Source organism: Apodemus sylvaticus, chromosome 2 (assembly GCF_947179515.1).
Source record: "Apodemus sylvaticus chromosome 2, mApoSyl1.1, whole genome shotgun sequence".
In the NCBI taxonomy this organism is placed as follows: Eukaryota; Metazoa; Chordata; class Mammalia; order Rodentia; family Muridae; genus Apodemus; species Apodemus sylvaticus.
Genome location: NC_067473.1, coordinates 68,253,034 through 68,273,163, shown reverse-complemented (window position 1 = coordinate 68,273,163; position 20,130 = coordinate 68,253,034). Strand labels below are relative to the sequence as shown.

The following is a 20,130-nucleotide window of genomic DNA, read 5'->3' as shown; positions in this document are numbered from 1 at the left end:
TACTTGTCCTACCATAGTAAGCCCTGGATACCCCAACACACCAGAGAAGCAAGACTAATTTAAAATCACATCTCATGATGATGATAGAGGACTTTAAGAAGGACATAAATACATCCTTTAAAGAAATTCAGGAGGACATAGGTAAACAGGTGGATGCTTCAGTCCTACTTAGAAGGGGAAACAAAATAATCAAAGGAAGTACAGGATGGGAGGGACTTGGGAGGAAGAAAAGAGGGAGTGGAGAAAAAGGGGAAGAATCAAGTATGGGAGGAGATGGAGCAGATGTACAGAGGGTCAGGAAATTGAACATAGGTGTGTAGCAATGGGCATGGGGAGCTGGGTGTAGCAACCAGAATACTCCAGATGCCAGGGAAGCAAGAGTTTCCCAGGACCCCACAGGGATGACATTAGATGAAATACCCCACAAAGGGGAGGGAGAACCTGTAGAGTCCAAATCCAGAGGTTAGACATGGCCCCCTGTTTGAGGGATGGGGCCACCCACCCATCTGTAAAATTTTAACCTGGAATTGCTTCTGTCTAAAGGAAATACAGGGTCAAAGAGTGGAGCAGAGACTGAAGGAAAAGCCATCCAGAGATTGCCCCACATACAGACATCAAACCTGGACATGCATGTAAGTGCATGCTTACAGGAGCCTGATACAGCTGTCTCCTGAGAGGCTCTACCAGATCTTGACCAATACAGATGTAGATGCTTGCAGTTAACCATTGTAGTGAGCACAGGCACCCTAATGGATGAGTTAGGGGAAGGACTGAAGGATTTAAGGGGCCTTAAGTGGTATCAATGGGAGGGGAGACTCTTGGCCCTGTGGAGGCTTGATGCCCCAGTGTAGAGGAATGCTAAGGCAGTGAGGCAGGCGTGAGTGTGTGGATGGGGGAGCACCCTCATAGAAGCATGTTAAGGGGGAATGGAACACTGGTTCCAGAGGGGAAACTGGGAAAGGGGATAACATTTGAAATGTAAGTAAGTAAAATATCCAATTAAAAAAAAGTAACTAATCCAATCACTATCTGTGTAGTTCTTGTTTTCTTTCCCCCAGTCCTTTGCAGTATAATGCCTTTACTTTCTCACAGCACTCCTTAGCTTGCTCTCTCTCAACCCTCGGGCAAATCTTGAGGTAGTCTATAGTTCTCCAGTATTTTTTTTTTACATATATTTGAATATACTTGTATATCTCTATACCCTGGTTGACTTTTTACATTTAGCAATGAAAGGTTTCTTTGATTAACTGAGACTGGATGGCTTTTCATTATTGTTATATGGGTTTGTATATCTATACAAAAATTTCAAAAAATCCATCTCCACAAGTTCTTCTTGCCACTTGGTTAGCGCTAATACATTTTATAGGACTTATGAATTTTTGTTACTTACAGTGTAGTATTTGAGAAACTCCTGTATTAAGAGCCAGAATGTGTTTCAGGTACCTAGCATTTCTCTATAATCTTTTAAAATAACTTGAAAAATTGAACAAATTAATGTTACAGTTATTTTCATTCAGATATATTCTAAGGTATTCAAAACAGTTGGTGGTAATTATACATTGAGGAATAGGAGCTATTTCACTCAATAGGTTAATATCAATTTTGCCAAAAAACCCAAAGCAACAACAACAAAAAAAAAAAAAATGAAAAAACAAACCCAAGGATCCACTTTAACAAATGTGCTGCTTTGCTGTGCAGTCAGCTGTGTATACACATGCGTGTGTGTGCAGTGCTAGAAAAGCAGTCTTCCATTGAGTTTAGCCTCAGCCTAAAATGATTTTAAAATACTAATAAAAGTTAAATAATATAAAAATGATTTTGCAATAATGGAACACTCAGCTATTCAAATAATAACATCTTTAAATGGTTAAATCTTTACTCAAATTGCTCATTATCTCTGAGATTTCTAAGAGAAGAAAAAGGTGCCTGCTATCTTTCTTAGTTCTTAGTAAGGACCCTTATAACAAGACACAGACAACAGCAGAATAAGCAAAAGTCTATTGACTTTTATATCTTTGTACATGGGAAAAAACTCAAGGAAAGTAACTTGGGCTTAGCCATTAGGTTTATATGTTTTCTTCCACCAAGTACAGTAGGGTTTAGAGATAACTTTTATAATAGAAAAAGGCCTTCATTCTCTAAGGATGCCAATTATGGGAAGGCAGAAGGGAAACTGATGTTAGTATGAACAATTTAGTGAAGCCTGTTAGCTTTATTTCTCAGGTGCCATCTTCAGGATGACCAAGACCTACGGTCATCTTGGATGTTTAGTCTGTTGTCCTTTCTCATCAGAGTGAAGGAGAACATCCTTTCATATTTAGAAATTAGTGTCTTATTTTAGGAAACTATGAGGCGTGCAGATGACCAACTCAAACAGCACATATTTCACAGTGCAGCACTTTGGAATGAATAACGTCCCTATGTCTGCTCTGCATCTTTAAAGGTTCATAGCATGTTATAGTGCTGGCTGTATGTATTGATGGTTATAAGAATCTTATTTTTAAAATTTTCATATATTGATAAAAAGCCATAATGTATTTTGATCATGCTCTTTCATGTCCTTCCCTGTTTTCATGTTCTCTCTCCAAAAAAAAAAAATGAAGAAGTGTAAAGAGACAAAACAAAACACCAGAACAAATGCACTCACATGCACACACACACACACACACACACACACACACACACACACACATACACACAGAGCATGAGCCTGCCTTGGAATGCGGTTGAAATATTCAGTGTCACTCTATTGGAGAAAACTGATTTTCCCTATCCTAGCAGAGATCAATTGTAAATAGCTTCTTGAATAATGGTGTGGCTTTGTGTCCCCTCTTTTCTTCCTGCTGAATTGTGTTTAGATTGAACTGGTGCACATCTTCAACAAGATGTCACAGTCTTTGTGACTTTCTATGTGAATTGGCCCTGCTGTGTCTGGAAGATACTTTTTCTTGGAGTCATCTACAAATCTTGCTCTTATGATCTTTCTGCTTCCACTTCCTTATAGACTCCTGAGCCTTGAAGAGAGAGGTTTGGTGAAGTTATCCAATTTTGAACTGAATCCTCAGAAGTCTTCCACTTTCTACACATTAGCCTGTTGTTGGTCTCTGCTAATTTCTTCCACTGCAGGAATCTTTTTTGATGTGGGCAAAGTGAGGCGCAGATCTATGGGTATAGCAGTATGTCATTAGGAGTTGTTTTATTACTATTTTCTTTTTGCAGAATAATGATACTAGGTTTTCCCCTTGGTCCAGGAGCTATCTAGTCTCAGTCTCTTGGCTGATTTTGCATTGTCAGACATGGTTTCAGTCTCATGAAAGTGGGCCCTAAATTTAGTTCAATCAATAAGTGTTTGCTTATTCTCAAAAGATTTGTGCAGCGATTGCACCAGTACATCTTGCAGTCAGGTTACTAATATAGGTCACAAGATCATAGGTGGAAGACATTGGTGTTTACATTTCTCCTCCAGAAGCATGAACAGTACTTTCTAGCACTACAGACATTTGTCTTCAGGAATAAAGCTTCTAGCTGGTCAGTAGTTCAGTTTCTCCATGTTTGATGACACAAGTAAGTGATGTGTTCAGCAACAAAGTCTTACTCTTAGGTTGTGGGGGGATAGCCAATAACTTGGCTATAGCTTGTTATGGTTGAGTTTGTCATTGGGACCTTTTTGACCAATGACTCAACATGATAACATGATATATCCCATTCTTGGTGCTTAAGGGTTTTTTGTTGTTTCTTTGTTTGGTTTTGGTTTTGGTAGCCTAAGATGTTTAGTTGGAGCATTGTCTTATGAATTATTTGGTCACTCCATTTAAAGTCCTTACATATATGTATATTATTTTAGGAATCTTCTCCAGTTTTCATATGGCTTTTCAAAAGGTCTTTAATGTTAGTTTTCCTGCCCCATCTTTGCTTTATCCATCTCTCTCATTCCACCGTTTAATCCTCCTATTCTAATTTCACTTTTATCTCTTTATGACATTATATCTTATTTCTCCTTTTGTAGAGAATCCCCTAGATTCTTTCTAGCTATTCTTTCTACTGTCTCTGGTTTTTTAAAATAAAATGCAGAGATCTATAATTTAAAAGATCTGCCTATAAGAGAAACACAAAGTATTTGTCTTTCTGAGTTTGGATTATCTTGTTGGATGGTTATTTCTAACATTGTGCATTTACCTGAAATTTTCATTTGTCTTAACAGATGAATAATATTCCATTTCAAAAATACACCACATTTTCATTATCAATTCATCACTTGATGAACATCCAGGCTCTTTCCAATTTCTGGTTGTTATTAATAGAGCAGCAATGAATATGAATGAACAAGTGTCTCTGTACTAGGAAATAGAGTCTTTTGATTATATGTCCAGGAATGGTGTAGCTAGGTCTCCTGATGGATCTATTTTCCCCCTTTTTAGGGAGCCATTATACTGATTTCCATAGTACCTATGCAAATTTATTCTCAGCCTAGGAATAAATAAATGTTCCTCTTTCCTCACATGAGGTCCCTTTTTATTAATTGTTGGTTTTAATGCCTGTGCTTTCACATTCCTGTCTAGAAAGCCATTTCCTGAATCTTTAGTTCAAGTGAATTCTCTATTTTCTCTCTTCATATTCAGTGTGTGTGCTTACATTGGGGTCCTTGGTCCATATGGAATTGAGTTTTGTACAGAATGATACATTTGTCTATATTTTTGTTCATTTATATGTAGCTATCAGTTTGGCCAGCAGCATTTATTGAGTATTTGACTATGCTGTCTTCTCTCCAATGTATATTTTAATTGTGTGTGTGTGTGTGTGTGTGTGTGTGTGTGTATCTCCACCTTATAGATGTGTGGAATCTTCAGTTCTGTTTCATTGATCAATGTGTCTGTTTATTATGCCAATAACACTTTTATTACAATAGCTCAGATGTACAACTTGAAATCTGGGATGATACTGGGATGATAAATAATCTTTACTTAATGACTTTGCTTACTTAAACCTTTACTAGTCAGAATTGTATTTGTGCACGCTCTCTCTCTCTCACTCTATGTGTGTGTGTATGTGTGTGTTTGTGTAAAATTTTGTCATGTGCAAATAAGGATACCTAGACCTTTTCCATTCTCTTTTCTGTCCCCTTGATCTCCTTCAACTTCCCTATCGTTCTAAGACTTTAAGTATATATGGAAAGAGTGGACATCAGTCTTGTTCCCAATTTTAGTAAAAATGCTTTGAGTTTCTCTGCACTTAGGATGATGTTGGTTGTAGGTTTGTTGTAAATTGCCTCTATTGTGTTGAAGTTTGTCCATTACCTTGTGGTCTTTTCAGTATTTTTAACATGAAAGGATGGTGGATTTTGTCCCAGGCCTTTTCTACATCCAGTGAATTTTCATGTGGTTTTTTGTCTTTTCTGTTTTTGTGATGTATTATGTCTGTTGATTTGTGTTTGTTGACCCATCTCTGGTATTAAGCCAACTTCATCAATTGGATACTATTTGTGATGTGTTCTTAGATTCAGTCTGCAAGTATTCTATTAAAAATCATTACATCTTATTTATAAGGAATGGTGGTCTCTGGATTTCATTTTGTGTTGGGTCCTTGTGTGGTTTTGGTAGCAGGGAAATAATGACTTCATTGGTACCTGGTCTCACTTTTATTGGGTGCCTGTTCAATTGGTTAGTTGTTCTTATCACAACCTGACTAGCTGTGGACCAGAAGGATAGATGATGATTGGTTTCAGCTTGGTACAGAGTCTTAACTAGTTCCATATCTGAAGTTCTTTTTGGAACTTTGGGTTTAGACTCTAAGAAATCCCAAATAGGCCCAGTGGTTGGGGTGGGTGATGAGCTCTCAGGCAGGGGAAGGAAGATTCTGGAGTTCTCTCAAGCAGGGTTTACAAGTCAGCTCTATGATGGGTATCAGAAACAGAACTAGGGGTATTCTAGCCATAGCCATAGATGACAGTGAGTCCAAAGGGGATGGTGGGCTTGGAGGAGGCACTGAGTTGGATTATGTTTTTGGACCTATATATGTTGGCAGGCAGGTGGACAGGTAGCCAAAGGTATGAAATAATAGTAGATAGTCCAGAATGGAGGGGGTGGGCTTGAGTCCAGAGAATCTTTCATTTAGCTTTTCCACATGTTTCTAAGTGAAATATCACAGATGTCCTGAAATGGGGTATCAGCTGAGTTATGAAAGGGAGGCCTAGAGGCTGTGCAGAGAGACTTTGATAGGAAACAGTCTGGCATTGTACAGCTACTTGCTAATGTTACCTCAGGCAAGTAACCTTTCTTTTTAAGCCTTAGTCTTCTCTGTGCCCAAATAGAAAAAAATAATAGGATTCCCTATGGTTTGTTGGGGTCAGATGGAGGAATATGTCTACAATACCTTATGGTATAAGATTTTGATTTTATTCTTGTGTTTACTGACAACTGGCTGAGCCACTGTCCTGCTCCAAGCACTAGGGTACATCAGAGAATAGAATTTCTCCCGTTGAGTTTCCTTCTTATGCGGTAACTTGTTACTGGATGCATAGTAATGTATAATTAATTAATGTATAGCAAATACTTTATGAAGCAGTGATTTTTTTTTCTCGATTTGAGGCTACTGAGGAAATAGTTCTAATTACATTCTCACTGGTCCCTGTCTTGTGGCTTCTCTACGTCACAGCTCAGAGAAAGTAAGTGTCTGCATAAATGACAGCTTACCATGCTGGTACTTAGAACTCCAGTTCTAATGGATAAATTCTTGGAGTTGTGTACTCCTGAGCAGACATAATTGTCTTCTTTAGACTTTATTCATAGTCTTATACATAAAGAATTATAAGCTTGTTTTAGGGACTTATAATTTCAGAAGCTCCTATGCTGACTCATAATGCTCAAGTACATGAGCTGATTAACTAGAAGTTAAGAATTGTTTCACTTTAATATAAATTAAAGCACACTTTGACCTTACCCTGAACAATAAGGTAAGGCAGATTTAAAATGAAATACATTATTTGAGTCTTTCAGATGAAATGAGGGCAAGAGGTGACTGGTGATCATTACTTACAGGATATGAACTACATTTTCTGTGTGGATAATATCCTTTTCAGTCAAGTTTTTCTACCACTTTGTGAGTCCATGAACAATTCAATGGATTGGGGTGGAGGTGTGGGGGAGCTGGAGGGTGGGTGAGTGTGTCCTTTTGCATGCTGTACTTCCTTATTTGAAGACTCTCATGCTTTAAGACACTAAAATGAGCTTCCTGACATCATTCTTCTGTGGAGGCCATAATTTCCCCTCTGTGGTCTCTTTAAAGTTGGCACACTGAATCTGCTGTGTTCAGTCTTTTACCACACCGAATCCATGTATTTCATTGGATCCAAAATATCAGTCTGTATACTACCAGCCTTGTTATGACATCACTGAGGAATCATGGCTTTCAAATGATAGATATCAGTGACAAACATTCTTTGCTAATAGCTGACATTTTAATTGGACACCTTTATCCCACAAGCTTCAAATTATTTATAAACCTTACTACAATCATAAGTACTCATGATGCTAGTGTAGACCAGTAGCATGTGTACCTTCAATACTGGCTAGAATTGCATCTATGGTGCCACTAATGTAAGTTGTCCAATTAGTTTAACACAAAAAAGAATGAAACCTAACTAAGCAGGCAGTGCTGAGATGCCAAGCACATTCCAAATGCATCAGGATACATTCTATAGATGGTGAAATGTGCAAAAACATTCATTTTCAAGGTGGTGAATAGTGTCACATCATGTTCTAATAACTCCGAGGAACAAAAAGAAGGCTCACTTTGTATTTGTTTTTCTTTTGTTGGTATGTTTTTTTGGCATCTATGCTATTGAGTATTAATAGTACACATTGTCATGTAGCACAATAATGTGCACCCCACAATGATCCTGAGCACATGATTACATAAAGAATATACAAACAAACAAAGCAGAGGTATGTTGAACAATAGTGAACTATATTATTCATAAAATTATAACTGAGTATTTTATTTTACTGAAAAAAAAAAAAAAACCAGCAGTATGTCCGTGTGGTCCCATGGTCATTCTTTTGTGATTGGATTATTTTGGGTATGTGTGGATGGAGGGATGTTGATGAAACAGAGTTCAGATGGAAGGCTTCCAGGCCCTGGCATCAATTGGTATTTTTTTCTTAATAATTAACCTTCCCTGAAAGTCTTAAGAGTACTTTACTCACCTCCCTAGAGATCCAGTGTATGACTTTAAAAGAATGTCATGGACAGAAATAGAATTCAGTCTGTAGTTGACTTAGAACTGGACCATTTGATTCTCCAAGGGAGGGATTCCAAATGGAACCTGCCATAGCTTGCCATTCATATTTTTACCCAGTGTACCTCACTACCTATTATAAGATTGTTCCGATTCTTACAAGGTGTAGTATTATTTATAGCCATGCTTATAAGGGACAAAGTCTTAAAGTTTAATTGGAAAGTAGTTGAGAATACCCTCAGATTAAGATCATTTTGTTTGTGTGCACATGCACATTTTCAGTTTTGCAAGTTAGTGTTTTAGCAGCACAGTTAAGAACACCATGAACAAGGAACATTTCAAATTCATGTTAGAAAATAGTTCACCTTTTCCCAGGTCCTATGCTGCTTTTTGAAGACAATAGGAATTACCAGATTACACTTTATGTATGTGTGAAGGTTATAAAATATTGACCAAGAATTAACTCTTTAACATAGATAAGGATCTAATGTCTTCAGTTTTGGAAGCTAACTAGGACTGTTGTGGGGAGAAAATACGTCTGCGGAGGGTTTGCTTCCTCAGGGTTGCTAGAGCTCTTTATGCATTTAATAATAATCCCCAAGTATCTCAAAGGCATGTAACAGCTAATGAGTGACACAGCAGAGATTTAAGTGATTTCAGACCCAATGTTCTTTTCTGTTTATTTATTTTCAAGACAGGATTTCTTTGTGTACCCCAGGTTGTCCTGGAATTTACTTTATAGGCCAGGTTAGCCTTGAATTTAGAAATCTGTTTCCCTGAGAATCAAGTGCTGGGATTTAGGTAGTGCACCATCACACCTGGCTAGCCCCATATGTGTGTTCAGTGAAGCGTTCTGAAGTTTATTCAAGACAGAAGAGAAACAAAGAGCACATGAAAAAGGTAAAGGTCCCTTTGGTAGGCAGCTGCTGGAGCGGAGCTGGAGTAGGTAGTGAGGTACACTGGGAAGCCACGGCCTGTCAAAGAGGACATTCCATTCAGTATCCAGCTCAGCTTTTGGTCTGTATTATTGAGCAGCTACTGCAGACCAGGCAGTCTACTGGGTGCCAGGGAATGAGAAATGAGCACATGCACTTGCATTTGAATGCTAACTCTAATTTATAATGATGCTGGTGATTTTTGTTGTAATTTTCAGCTTCGTTTCTTTGCCCAGAAGACATTTTTTAAGCCAGCCTTTATGCAAGCTTGAATACTTTCGAAATATCTTCAGTTTCAAGTATGTTTAAATGTATATCCTCTGGTCCAATTATATCTGAATATTCATTTGGTAACTTGATCCTCCCTCCAGTAGAGGCACTGAGAAGCAAGCATTTGAGATGTTTATATTCTCATGGGGCTAGTGTCCCTCTAGAAAGGGCCTGCTAGGGTAGATTTGCCCCATTTGGCCATGTAATACAGTGGTAATTATCTCTCACTACTCCTCCCTTCACAGGGGAGAAGACAGTAACACGGAATCTAAGAAACCAGATTCCAGATGCGGGCATCTTGCTCATTATTCTTCCAGCTGCAGGTTAAATCAGAAACCTATGGTGACTGTGACATTCCTGTATTATGCATATGAGTCTTTATATCATGAACTAGGTAATCAGAATTCATCCACCATTCAGCCTCCTCAATTTTTGCCTATAAAAATTCTTGTTTAGAGAAATTGGCCAAAAACCACCATGGTTTTATCTAGAAGTGCTTTGAGCTCATAATAATGAAGAATGCAATTGACGCCAATTAAATGACTGCTGGAAATACTCTGGAACTAGAACTACTCCTGGTTTATTTGTTTTTCTCTCAAACTGAAAGTCTCAATTGGTCATAAGTATATTCAGTTTAGCTTCATTTGATTGTATTTCAGTTATAAATATTGAGATGGCTTTTCAGTAAAATAAGTTTTGAGAAATATTTTAAAATGAAAGAAACATTCCCTATTTAATAAGTATTTGTTTTCCTCAATGTTGTTTGTGGAACCCTAGAAGCTTTGGAGGGTATTTATCTGCTAAACTGTCCTCACTAAAACTTACCAACACCAAATAGAATGCCTAGAAAACACATTGGCTTCTTATCCACAAGTAGTCTGGTTTGCCTTCCTTCTTTCTACTGCTTGTGTTTAGGATTCTATTTGTGTGTGTGTGTGTGTGTGTGTGTGTGTGTGTGTGTGTGTGTGTCTGTGTGTGTGTTTAGAAATGGTTGGGATATAGGAGTGGCTATCTCTGTGTTAATTTGATAAGCACATTCTAGACTCATAGCTTTTGTCTTTAGGAAATCTTCAAAACTGATTTTTCAAGTATGAAGAATATTTTGGGGCCCAGCTCTCAACATATCAAAATTGATGTGATGGCCTATAATTTCTTAGGGCTTTATGATGAACCCTTAGGGCTATGGCATTTTGTTCACAGTTTGCTGGAAAGTGATTGATTTTCTTGATTGACAGGAAACATGGTTTATTATGGTTCAGGTCACTGAGGCAAGGGACTGTTGATAGAGCTTTGAATTCTGTCAGCACTTCAAGAGATGCCAGTATGCTTAGATGAAGAAGTAAGCTTCCTTCATTTCAGTTATACAGTGGAAGTGTTTACTGGGAAGAAGTCTATCACTAGTCATTGCAAAAGTGAAGAAGAAAACATTCTGTAGGTTGCCATCTTCTTTCATAGCAAGAAGGATTCAGTGCTTTGCCAGCTTATGTCCTCTTCCTCCCTACTTCCTACACAATAGAATCTTAATAATCGTAACATATTACATACATTCATAGCCTATATGGAGTCTTGTGAAAATGTATTCAGTTGTTTTGTTATGGCATCGGAGTTTATAATAGCTAAACGTGGCCAGGGTCATTTCTGTTGCATCATGGGGGATAATGCTTTTACATGGAAATTGATTTAGACCTTTTCAGATCTGTTTACACTTTAAACCTGAAAACTTGAGTGATAATAACCAGCTATATAGCCAAATTTATAGGACTGAATGTATGTTATATGGATTCCTTGATTTCTTAAGTAGGTGTTAAAGATAAACATATATTTAGCTTAAAAAGTCAATTTGTTCTCAATGCAAGTATCTCCTAGCTCTTACTGAATAGCTAGCTGTTCTTCTGTGGCTTATCGCTGGTTCTTAGAGAGTCATGAGATGTAGTGAGAAGGGCGCCACTTAGCTGTGTGAAAGCAAGATGAGTGCTTGTTGCTCTTTCCTGATGTCCTCTCAGAAACACTTTATGGACTATTCATTTAATAGGGCTGCTCAGGACTTCAGGATGTAGGCAGAACTATTGCTTTTAGAAGGAAGTAGTTTCATTTTGTAAGGAATTATATTAGGGAAGCATCCAAAGGACAGAATATGGACAAATTGGACAGAGTCATTGTTTATTAAAGAAAGTATCTGGAACTAATTTATTACATGTGGATGTAAAGTCTATATCCTTGTAGGTAATGGATTCAGCAGCTTGTGTACTGGAACAGGGAAATATTACAAAAACAGTGAATGAATGTTTTGTTGAATAATTTATTAGGAAGAACAAGGCAGGTTCAGAATGCAGGCAAATATGTTGATGGAGATACTAGCATTTTATATGGACAGAACAAGAAACTTCTTGGTGAGTCATGTACAGGATTATAGGTGTCAGCATGAATGACAAAAATAGGATAAACCAGTTATCTCTTCTGCCCTGAGACTGAGATGTCTTGGGCAAGATGAAAAGGGCTTGCTAGCTATTGGGTTTTATAATACATGGCCACTGTTGGCCTTGGCAATGATGGTTTCAGATGCTGTAAGATAAACACCTTTTAAAAATTGCTTTTGCTGGGGACATTGCCTTTGGGTGGAAGCTGGAGGGGATAGAGGATAGAGTGGCTTTATTGTTTATTGCCAATACCGTGGCACCTTTGAAATAGAAGGGTAACTATTTTTATTATGTAAGGAGAGCACATTATCACTTCACACTTGAGGGAGGGCAGGAAAGACTTTTCCAGAAGTGTGTTTACATTACTCTTTTTTACGTTTCTATATTTGACTTATCAATTCTTTATAGTCTATTAGTAATTCAATTATTTTAATAGACTTTGGTATAGAATATTTGTTCAGAGGTTTTCATAGTCATGCTTCAGCTACATGTAATTTATTTTCTTAGACAGCAGGTCTTAAGAACAATTAAGCTACTTCTACCAGCTGCTTAAGAAAGAGCAGCATTGAGAGACGGGAGAGAGAGCAGTCTTACCAGGATACTTGTAAAGAAACAGATGGAGAGAGAGAACAAGGCAGACACAGGTGAAGACAGAGCAGTCTAGAGAAGGAGCCAGAAGATGACAACATATTGTCAAAGTTAGTATGAGGCCAGGCAGAACAGTTCAGTCAGAATCTGAAGAAGCCAATCTGAATAAGTCAACTTGGAGAGGAGCTTTGGCAGCCAGAAGCTCGAAAGAGCTAGACAGGGTGAGCTGATGCAGCAGAATGTCTGAGGTTGGAAACATTCTAGGCTTAGATAAGATTGTATGGAGGTTAGAAGCCTCTAGGACTAGGCCCAAGTTAGCAAACAGAGGCAGTAGGTCTCAGAGATGACAAACACATCAGGCTAATAAAATATACTTTTACTCTGACCATGTTTCTGTCTTCATCTGTTAGTATAATTTGATTGCTTGGTGTAAGCCTCAACCGTTTGATGCTAACACCTAAGTGGTTGATTTACCTCAAAGCCTCCTTGTCACCCGTCACCAAGATTACAATTAAAGTCTGCATTCTTATATATCTTCCTTTTTAAAATTTATGTACATGCATATTTTGTTCACTGAGGTCATCAGAATCCCTGGAACTGGAATTAAGGATGGTTAATCAACTTCCATGTTGATGCTAGGAAGCGAACCCCGGTCCCCTGTAAGAGTGGCAAGTGTTCCTCATTGCTGAGCCTTCCTTTTCTCCAGCCCCAATGAGGACAGTTCTTTCAGCACTGGTCCGCAGCTGTTATCTTTGTTTTTGACTTTCAGACAGGTCTCACAAGGTGCCTGCCAAGCTTGGCTTTTACTATGTAGACCAGACTGCCTTTGAACTCAGAGAACCTCCTGTAGCTGTGTGCTTACTGACGGAATTAAATGTGCCACCAAATTTGGTTGTATTTTAATTTAAAAATAATTTTAAATATTTATATAAAATATTGAGAAAAGTAGAAATTAAAATAAAACAATAAAATAAGTGTTATTGGGCCAGCAGTTGGCTCTGTGTATAAGGGTACTTGTAAGTGCTCAGTGTATAAGCCCTGTGGCCTGAGGTCAGTCCTAGGGACCTATATGCCAGGAGCATCCTGACTCCCTCAAATTATCCTCTGACCTCTGACCAGATACAACACCCTACATTATAAATAAGTGAATAGCTACTCAACTAAACAAATATAATTTTAAAAGAAATTGTTAAAATAAAGCAATGTCATTCTTTGTAGTAGTTTTGAGCCACCTTAGCAGATGCTGGGAACTGAAGTCAGGTTCTTTGCAAAGATAGCAAGTGCTCTTAACCACTCAACACTTCCGCTCATTCTTACGCCATGCACTTTATAAGTACCTAAAGTTCAGTTTCAATGACATGTTAAATGTTACTGTTAAAATTTGTAATATCGTTAATATCCTACTTAGGATGCTTTTCTGTTTCTTACTTTATTTTCTTTTTGAGATTATAGTATAATTGCATTGTTTCCTCCTTTGCTTTCCTCTCCCTGAATCCTACGATAGCCCACAACTTCCTTTCTTTCAAATTCATGGCATCTGGTATCTGGCATTCCTCATGTGTTGTTGAATGCGATCTTAATATTAGCAACATCTTCTTGCACATATTGCCTGTAAACTTAATCTTCTTTGTATCCCCAGTGCATGCATGTAGTTAGTAGTAAGGTTGGTAATACATGATGACATACATAGCCTTTTCACTACCTTATCTTTTTCTGTTTCTAGTAGTGAGAAAGCTTGCAGCATGGTTGTTGTTTTTATCACCACGCAATCATTTGGTTTCTGTAGCTGAGGAGTACTTGAACTAAGCTGACAGATTCCTAACAGCCTCATTGCATTTTTGTTGTATTATGTACAGTTCACCATAGGAAGTTCAGAGGCGGTTCATTTTTGAGTACCATCCCAGCTTTAGAAACTTGTTTCTTCTTGGACTTGGCTTGTTTTCCCTTACAGAACAATTCAGAAAATAGCATTCACCATGACTTTGTAGAGCGTTGTTTGAAAGAGTCATAAGTATACTTGTAGGGTTTGTGAAAATGTGGTTTTATATTAGAAAGTTCAAAGTCCGGTGGGATGTACTGATAACTAACAACATGAGTGAGTAGGAACGAATGTGATATATTTACTTCCCCTTCACTCCCTGAGTTACACCACCGGGTTCCAACAATGGTAGGGTTTCTAAAACCAGCTGCTAGGGAACAACATCATAGCAGTGGTAGGAATTTTTTATGTTTGAGAATTCACATTTCATATTATGCAAAAAAGTTTACTTTTACTATAAACTACTTTCATGATACTTTTCTCATAGAAATGATGTGTGTGAGAGAGACATTCTGAACAAAGTGAGTCCCATTGACATGATCTCTTTCAAAAGGAAGGTATGTGAGAGTAACTGCTGTTGTAGTCTAGCTCTGGGCACATGGAGCTTAAGATACAAGCCCAGATGGTGGGTGGGACTCAGTTCTCTATGTGTGCTTTTATCTTTTCCTTTTTCTCTAGGAAACTTGAAATACTGCCTCGTGGTTCTTAATCAGCCTTTGGATACACATTTTCGCCCTCTTTGGAAAAAAGGTAATCTTTGTTAATATTTAATTGTCTTTGGTACTGAATAATGTGACTAGCATGTGCCTTCTAACCTAACTGAAACAAAAAAGGCCCTAGTTTGTAGTGTATTCTGTGAGCTAGCCAGAGTGTCTCATTTTGTTGGATGTTTCTTTTAACATTGAACAAGATTTCAATAGCTTCATGTCTGACATAATCCAGCTACTCAGAAAATGACAACTCCTACAGAAAAATTAAAACTTGTTTATAAAAAAAATCAAAGTATGTATGTTGTTGTGTATTGATAGTATAATCCTTGGCTTTCTGGTGTCTGACCCCTATAAGACTCAGGTGCCTTTAAAAAATCAGAAACAAAAGGCAGGCAAGGGCTCTGCTGATCCAATGAGGAGCTGACTTTGTAGTCTTCATTCCTACCTTGTTTTTCTTTCAGATGAAGGCAGTCTAGTAGAGGTTAATGTTAATGTGAAGGGCCTTGTGAATGTAGTTTAACATAGAGAAAGGAGAGGCTAGAGCATCATAGTCTGGCATCTCAGCTAGTTTGTAATGGCTCTAGGCTACTGTCCCTGTCACCATAGATACCTCATGCCCAGTAGCTTTTGTACAATTACTTCTGTAGTTGTAAAGCCTTGTAAGAACAAAGATCTGGGTTGGAAGCAGTACTACTAAACTAAGGCTGAACATATAAACATGTAAAATTTGTTGCATTGCATAAATCTTATAATTAACTAACTATGCCATACTCAAAGCTTCCATTATATACCTCTTAAATTCATTTTAGAGAAATTTAGAGAAAAGACTATTTTGAAAATTTATTTTATGTCTGCTCTTTAAAGATTTAGTTGATAATATTTATGAAATTTAGTTCAAATGCCCATGTGAAGGATGGTACAAATAGTCTTTTCCATTTCTGTGTGGTTCTCTTGAATTTTTCTAGTTCGTCAGGAGGTCATATCTCCTTTTGTCATATCTGATCTGTATAACTCTGGAAGGGGTCCAGAGCCTAATCACCTTTTCTATAAACACATACATAATGCCTTTCTCCCAAACTCGCATGTCCTTTAGCCACTGACCAGAAAAAGTTTAGCTTGACCTCTTTCCCAGACAAATAATAATAACCACAAAACTCAAAACACACCCATTTTGACAACTGAAGTAAACAAAACAAATACTGTATGAGCTTATTTTTAGGTCTTTTCTAATCTGTCATGTCAGGATATTTAACCCAAGATACCTATGGAGCCCATGTTTGAATAATATGAGTTATCCTGCAAGATCCCTGTTTTTACATGGAACACTTTATTTTCATGCAATCTCCCTGTATGTTTTCTTGAAGGCTGCAGCCTTTCTACCTAAAGCAGGGTCCCAGCACCGCTGGGCCTAAACTCTTGTATTAGTTCCTGTCTGCAGGGAGGATTCCCCACATGCCTCAGGTAAAATCTGTATACTCGTCTATCTTTAAGAACAATTAAACCAAATTTAGAATTCTGTCCTATGATTACCTGCTGGTAGGAAGCAGGCAGCTTTTACTTGTCTCTGCCTGGAGAGAGCCTATCTTGTTCCACAGCAGGGGAACTCAGAGCCTGTGAGCCGAGTCTATCCTGTTTCTTTTTTTAAGGTTCTGTGCTTGAGTCACCAGGTGACTCCTCCTCTCACCGAGAACCCCCCTCTCCCTTCCTTTCAGACCTGCTTTACTGTGTCTGAGAATCCTAAATAGTATATTCTTGCCTACCAAGCTGGATGGCATCTGCTGTGTGTAATTTATTGGAGCACGTTTCCCCTTGCTTGGTCTCTGTGCTGCTGCTGCTGGCCCCACTTCCATTGCCACCACCACCAACTGCCTGCTCTCACCCTTAAGCCCCATGAAAGGAAAACACTGGAGACTTTATATTTTATACCTGATCAGATAACTCAAAGGCTGGGGGAGAATATCCTGCCCCATCCTCCATGGCCTCCGCTGTTGCACAAACTCTTGGTGCCCTGAGAATCCCACATGTCTTCAGCTCCTCTCTGTTCCCCTCTCTGGTCTAATTCCGATCCTCTCCCTCCTCTTCCTGTCCTGCCTTGACATCCCACCTCTCTTCCGCCCAATAATTGGCTTCTGCCACCTTTATTTAGCCAATCAACAATTAGGGAAACCCCCTACAAAAGGGTTAAAGAACATTGAAGTGTTTTAGATTTTCTTAAAAATGAATTTTCTTTTATATAGCTCATGAAGTTTGGATGGATGTTTTTTTAGAAGAAGTACCTATTTGTCTCAGTATTTTGTAGGTTTCATTTAATCTGGCAATTAACAATAAATATTTAGGTAGATAAATAGAAATGCCCAAACAGAGCAATATGAGACGAGAAGTATACAGAAATACCATGGAGTTTGTTTTGTGTTTGCTATCTACTGCTGGACATGTGGTTAAGTGTGGCTAACATATGCAGTGAAATTCTGTTTGCAAAAGTCCGTTTTTACTTTGTGAGCAGATTCTGATTGGATATGGCTTCTTGGCTCGTTATGGAAGCTCATGTCTGCATCTTCCTTTCAGTGCTTGAACTCCATCTGGCTTAAACCTGTGCAGGTCCTATGCATGCTTTCAATAAAAAAAAATATAGTATATCATTTTTTAAATTTCTATTTCTACCTTCAACCACTGACAAGCCAACTTCCTGACAAATTCATAGCCATTTTTTCTTTATTGTTACATATTGATCCTAGCCCACTTTAGTGGACACTCTGGTCTCTTTGGGCCATTGTCACAGCTGTTTCCATGCCAATGAGAGCTTATTTTGGATCACAGCAATCTTACCTTTCTTCATTCTGAGACTCTTCAAAGGTGTCCTGACCCTGAGCTGCTTCTGTCCAGGTGCATCTCTTTTTCATGTTTTGTTGCTGAAGGGAGCTCTGGGATCAGTCTGGGCATAACTCAGAAGAACTTCGATGGTAGCTGCCTCACAACCAATCCTCCTCTCTCTCAGTTGATACTCTTATTCACAGGAGGGGAGGATGTAGCAGTGCATTGTTTTTGGCTCAGATGTACAAAGCCAGGTACTTTCTGAAGGTTCAGTCTCTGAGTTCTTTGTATCAGAACTTGGTACTGCATGTTGCATGTGGTGGACTACCAAAGAGAGTTCCTCTCTGTTATTCATCTCTTTCCCTCATGCATTTCTGCCCCAGGCCATCTTCCTGCTTCTTTGTGTGAGTATCTCTGTATGCATGTGTATTCCTTGCTTTTGTGTATCTTGCATTTCTGACTATCACTGCAAGGGAATGGTCACATAATTCAGGTAACAGCATCGTGTCCGTAATCATCATTGGCTTTTATTCAGCTACCTACCTATTCTAAACACTATTCTAAATCTTGGTTCTGTATCATAGCTCTGCAATATTATATTAATATAGTAAAACTCAAACTGTGTAAATCTATAAGCCACTAGCTATTATCTTAATAAAAAACTATGCTTAGCATTTTATAGTAAACTCAAAGCTATTTTTTTTGGGAGGGACAAAGATATTATTAGGAATATTGATTTTTTTATTTGGTTGTTTAGGGGAAAAAAGGAGTATGCTATGAAAGAACTGATTCCTCGGAGTTGTCTTCTGACCTCTACATGTGTCCCCCACATATAATGAGAAAATAAAAAATTAATGGCCACTGAGCAGCAAGAATCAGTTTTCATCAGGGACAAGTTCCCTGATAAATTATACAGTCCCAAGTGGTCAGCCAAAAGACATGTACATAAGTACAGAAGAATCAAGATATATGCCTCATGAACTCACATATGTATGAAATTCTCAAAACTTAAATAAAAATATGTAAAAGGAAAATATATTAAAAACAGTTCTATGTTTCAAAGGTTACTATCAAGAAAGTGTAAAGATAACCTATATTTTAGAACAAACATTTGGTAACTTTGTATCTGAGTGAGACACTGTCTTAGTTACTGTTCTATTGCTGTAAACACACAGTGATCCAGGCAGTTTATAGAAAATAGAGTTCACTGAGGACTTAGAGTTTCAGAAGGTGAGTTCATGACCATCTTGGCAGGGAGCATTGCAGCAGGTAGGTAGGCAAAGCTCTGGAACAATAGTAGGTAGAAATAGGAACCGTAGGCAAGAGAGAGAGAGAGAGAGAGAGAGAGAGAGAGAGAGAGAGAGAGAGAGAGAGAGAGAGAGAGCTCCCAGTGATATGTCTTCTCCAATGAGGGCATACCTAGTAATTCTTCCCAAGCATTTCAAAATATAAATAAAAGGGGCCATTTCATTCAAATTACCACAGATACACACATGCATATGACAAACTCTTACAGTTGAATAATAAAAGCAAGAAGGGATCCATTTTTTAAAAAATAAAATAGACAAAGAATATGAATAGACATTTTTTGTGGAAAATATGCACATGCCCAACATGCTCATACCCATGGAAAAATGCTCACCATCCCAGGAGTCTGTACAACAGGGAGATACCATGTCATACCCACTAAATTTTGTTGAGAGTAAGAGTGGGTAGATTCTGGAAAAATCACAACTCAAGCACCTGCTGACAGGAACATCAATGGTGAAATAACCTTCCTCAGCGTTAACACTTACCCTCTTTCTACTCCTAGATTCAAGCACATGAGAGATGAGAGAACCGGCACACATGAACACCCACAGCAATATTACTCCGTTACAAAAAGAGCAAGGCACTGGTGTGTTACAGATTTAATGAGCCTTGAATATAGTGGTCTAAGTGACAGGATCCAGGCACAAAAGAAAACCTCTTACAACTCAATTAAAATTAAATACTCCAAACTGTCGCATTTTCAGAGCTACAAAATACATTCATGCATGCTTAATACTTTGGGGTAGGGAGTCAGAAACTTATTGAAGTTAATCTTGTATTGATAAAATGTTCGCATTCAATTTTATGATTGTTGCACAATTTTGCAAATTACTAAATCCATGGCTTATATGCTTATGTGTGTTGTTTTCTGTAATGTGGATTATATTTTAGAGGGCAATACAACAGCATTAAAGCATGGTGGAGTGTGTTCTAGGCTTTCTTAACAATGAGGTGCTCCCTTGTGAGATTCAACATACCAAGGATTAAAGACTCTGTTTTCTTTTTTGGAATATTTATGCAGTGTCACAAATCTACC

The 20,130-nt window shown here is 38.1% G+C and overlaps 1 protein-coding gene across 3 annotated transcripts in view; it reads left to right on the top strand.

Annotated features, from left to right (window-relative positions):
• The window catches only part of Tpk1 (thiamin pyrophosphokinase 1), a 370,262-nt gene that overhangs the window by 36,740 nt on the left and 313,392 nt on the right, over nt 1-20,130 (top strand). For 2 of the 3 annotated variants that reach the window (XM_052173581.1, XM_052173582.1), the window contains exon 3: nt 14,941-15,012. The exons of the other annotated variant lie outside the window; for it this stretch is intronic. In XM_052173581.1, the coding sequence (XP_052029541.1) occupies nt 14,941-15,012 (72 nt within the window). The remainder of the gene's footprint in view (nt 1-14,940; nt 15,013-20,130) is intronic. 3 annotated transcript variants of the gene reach the window in all.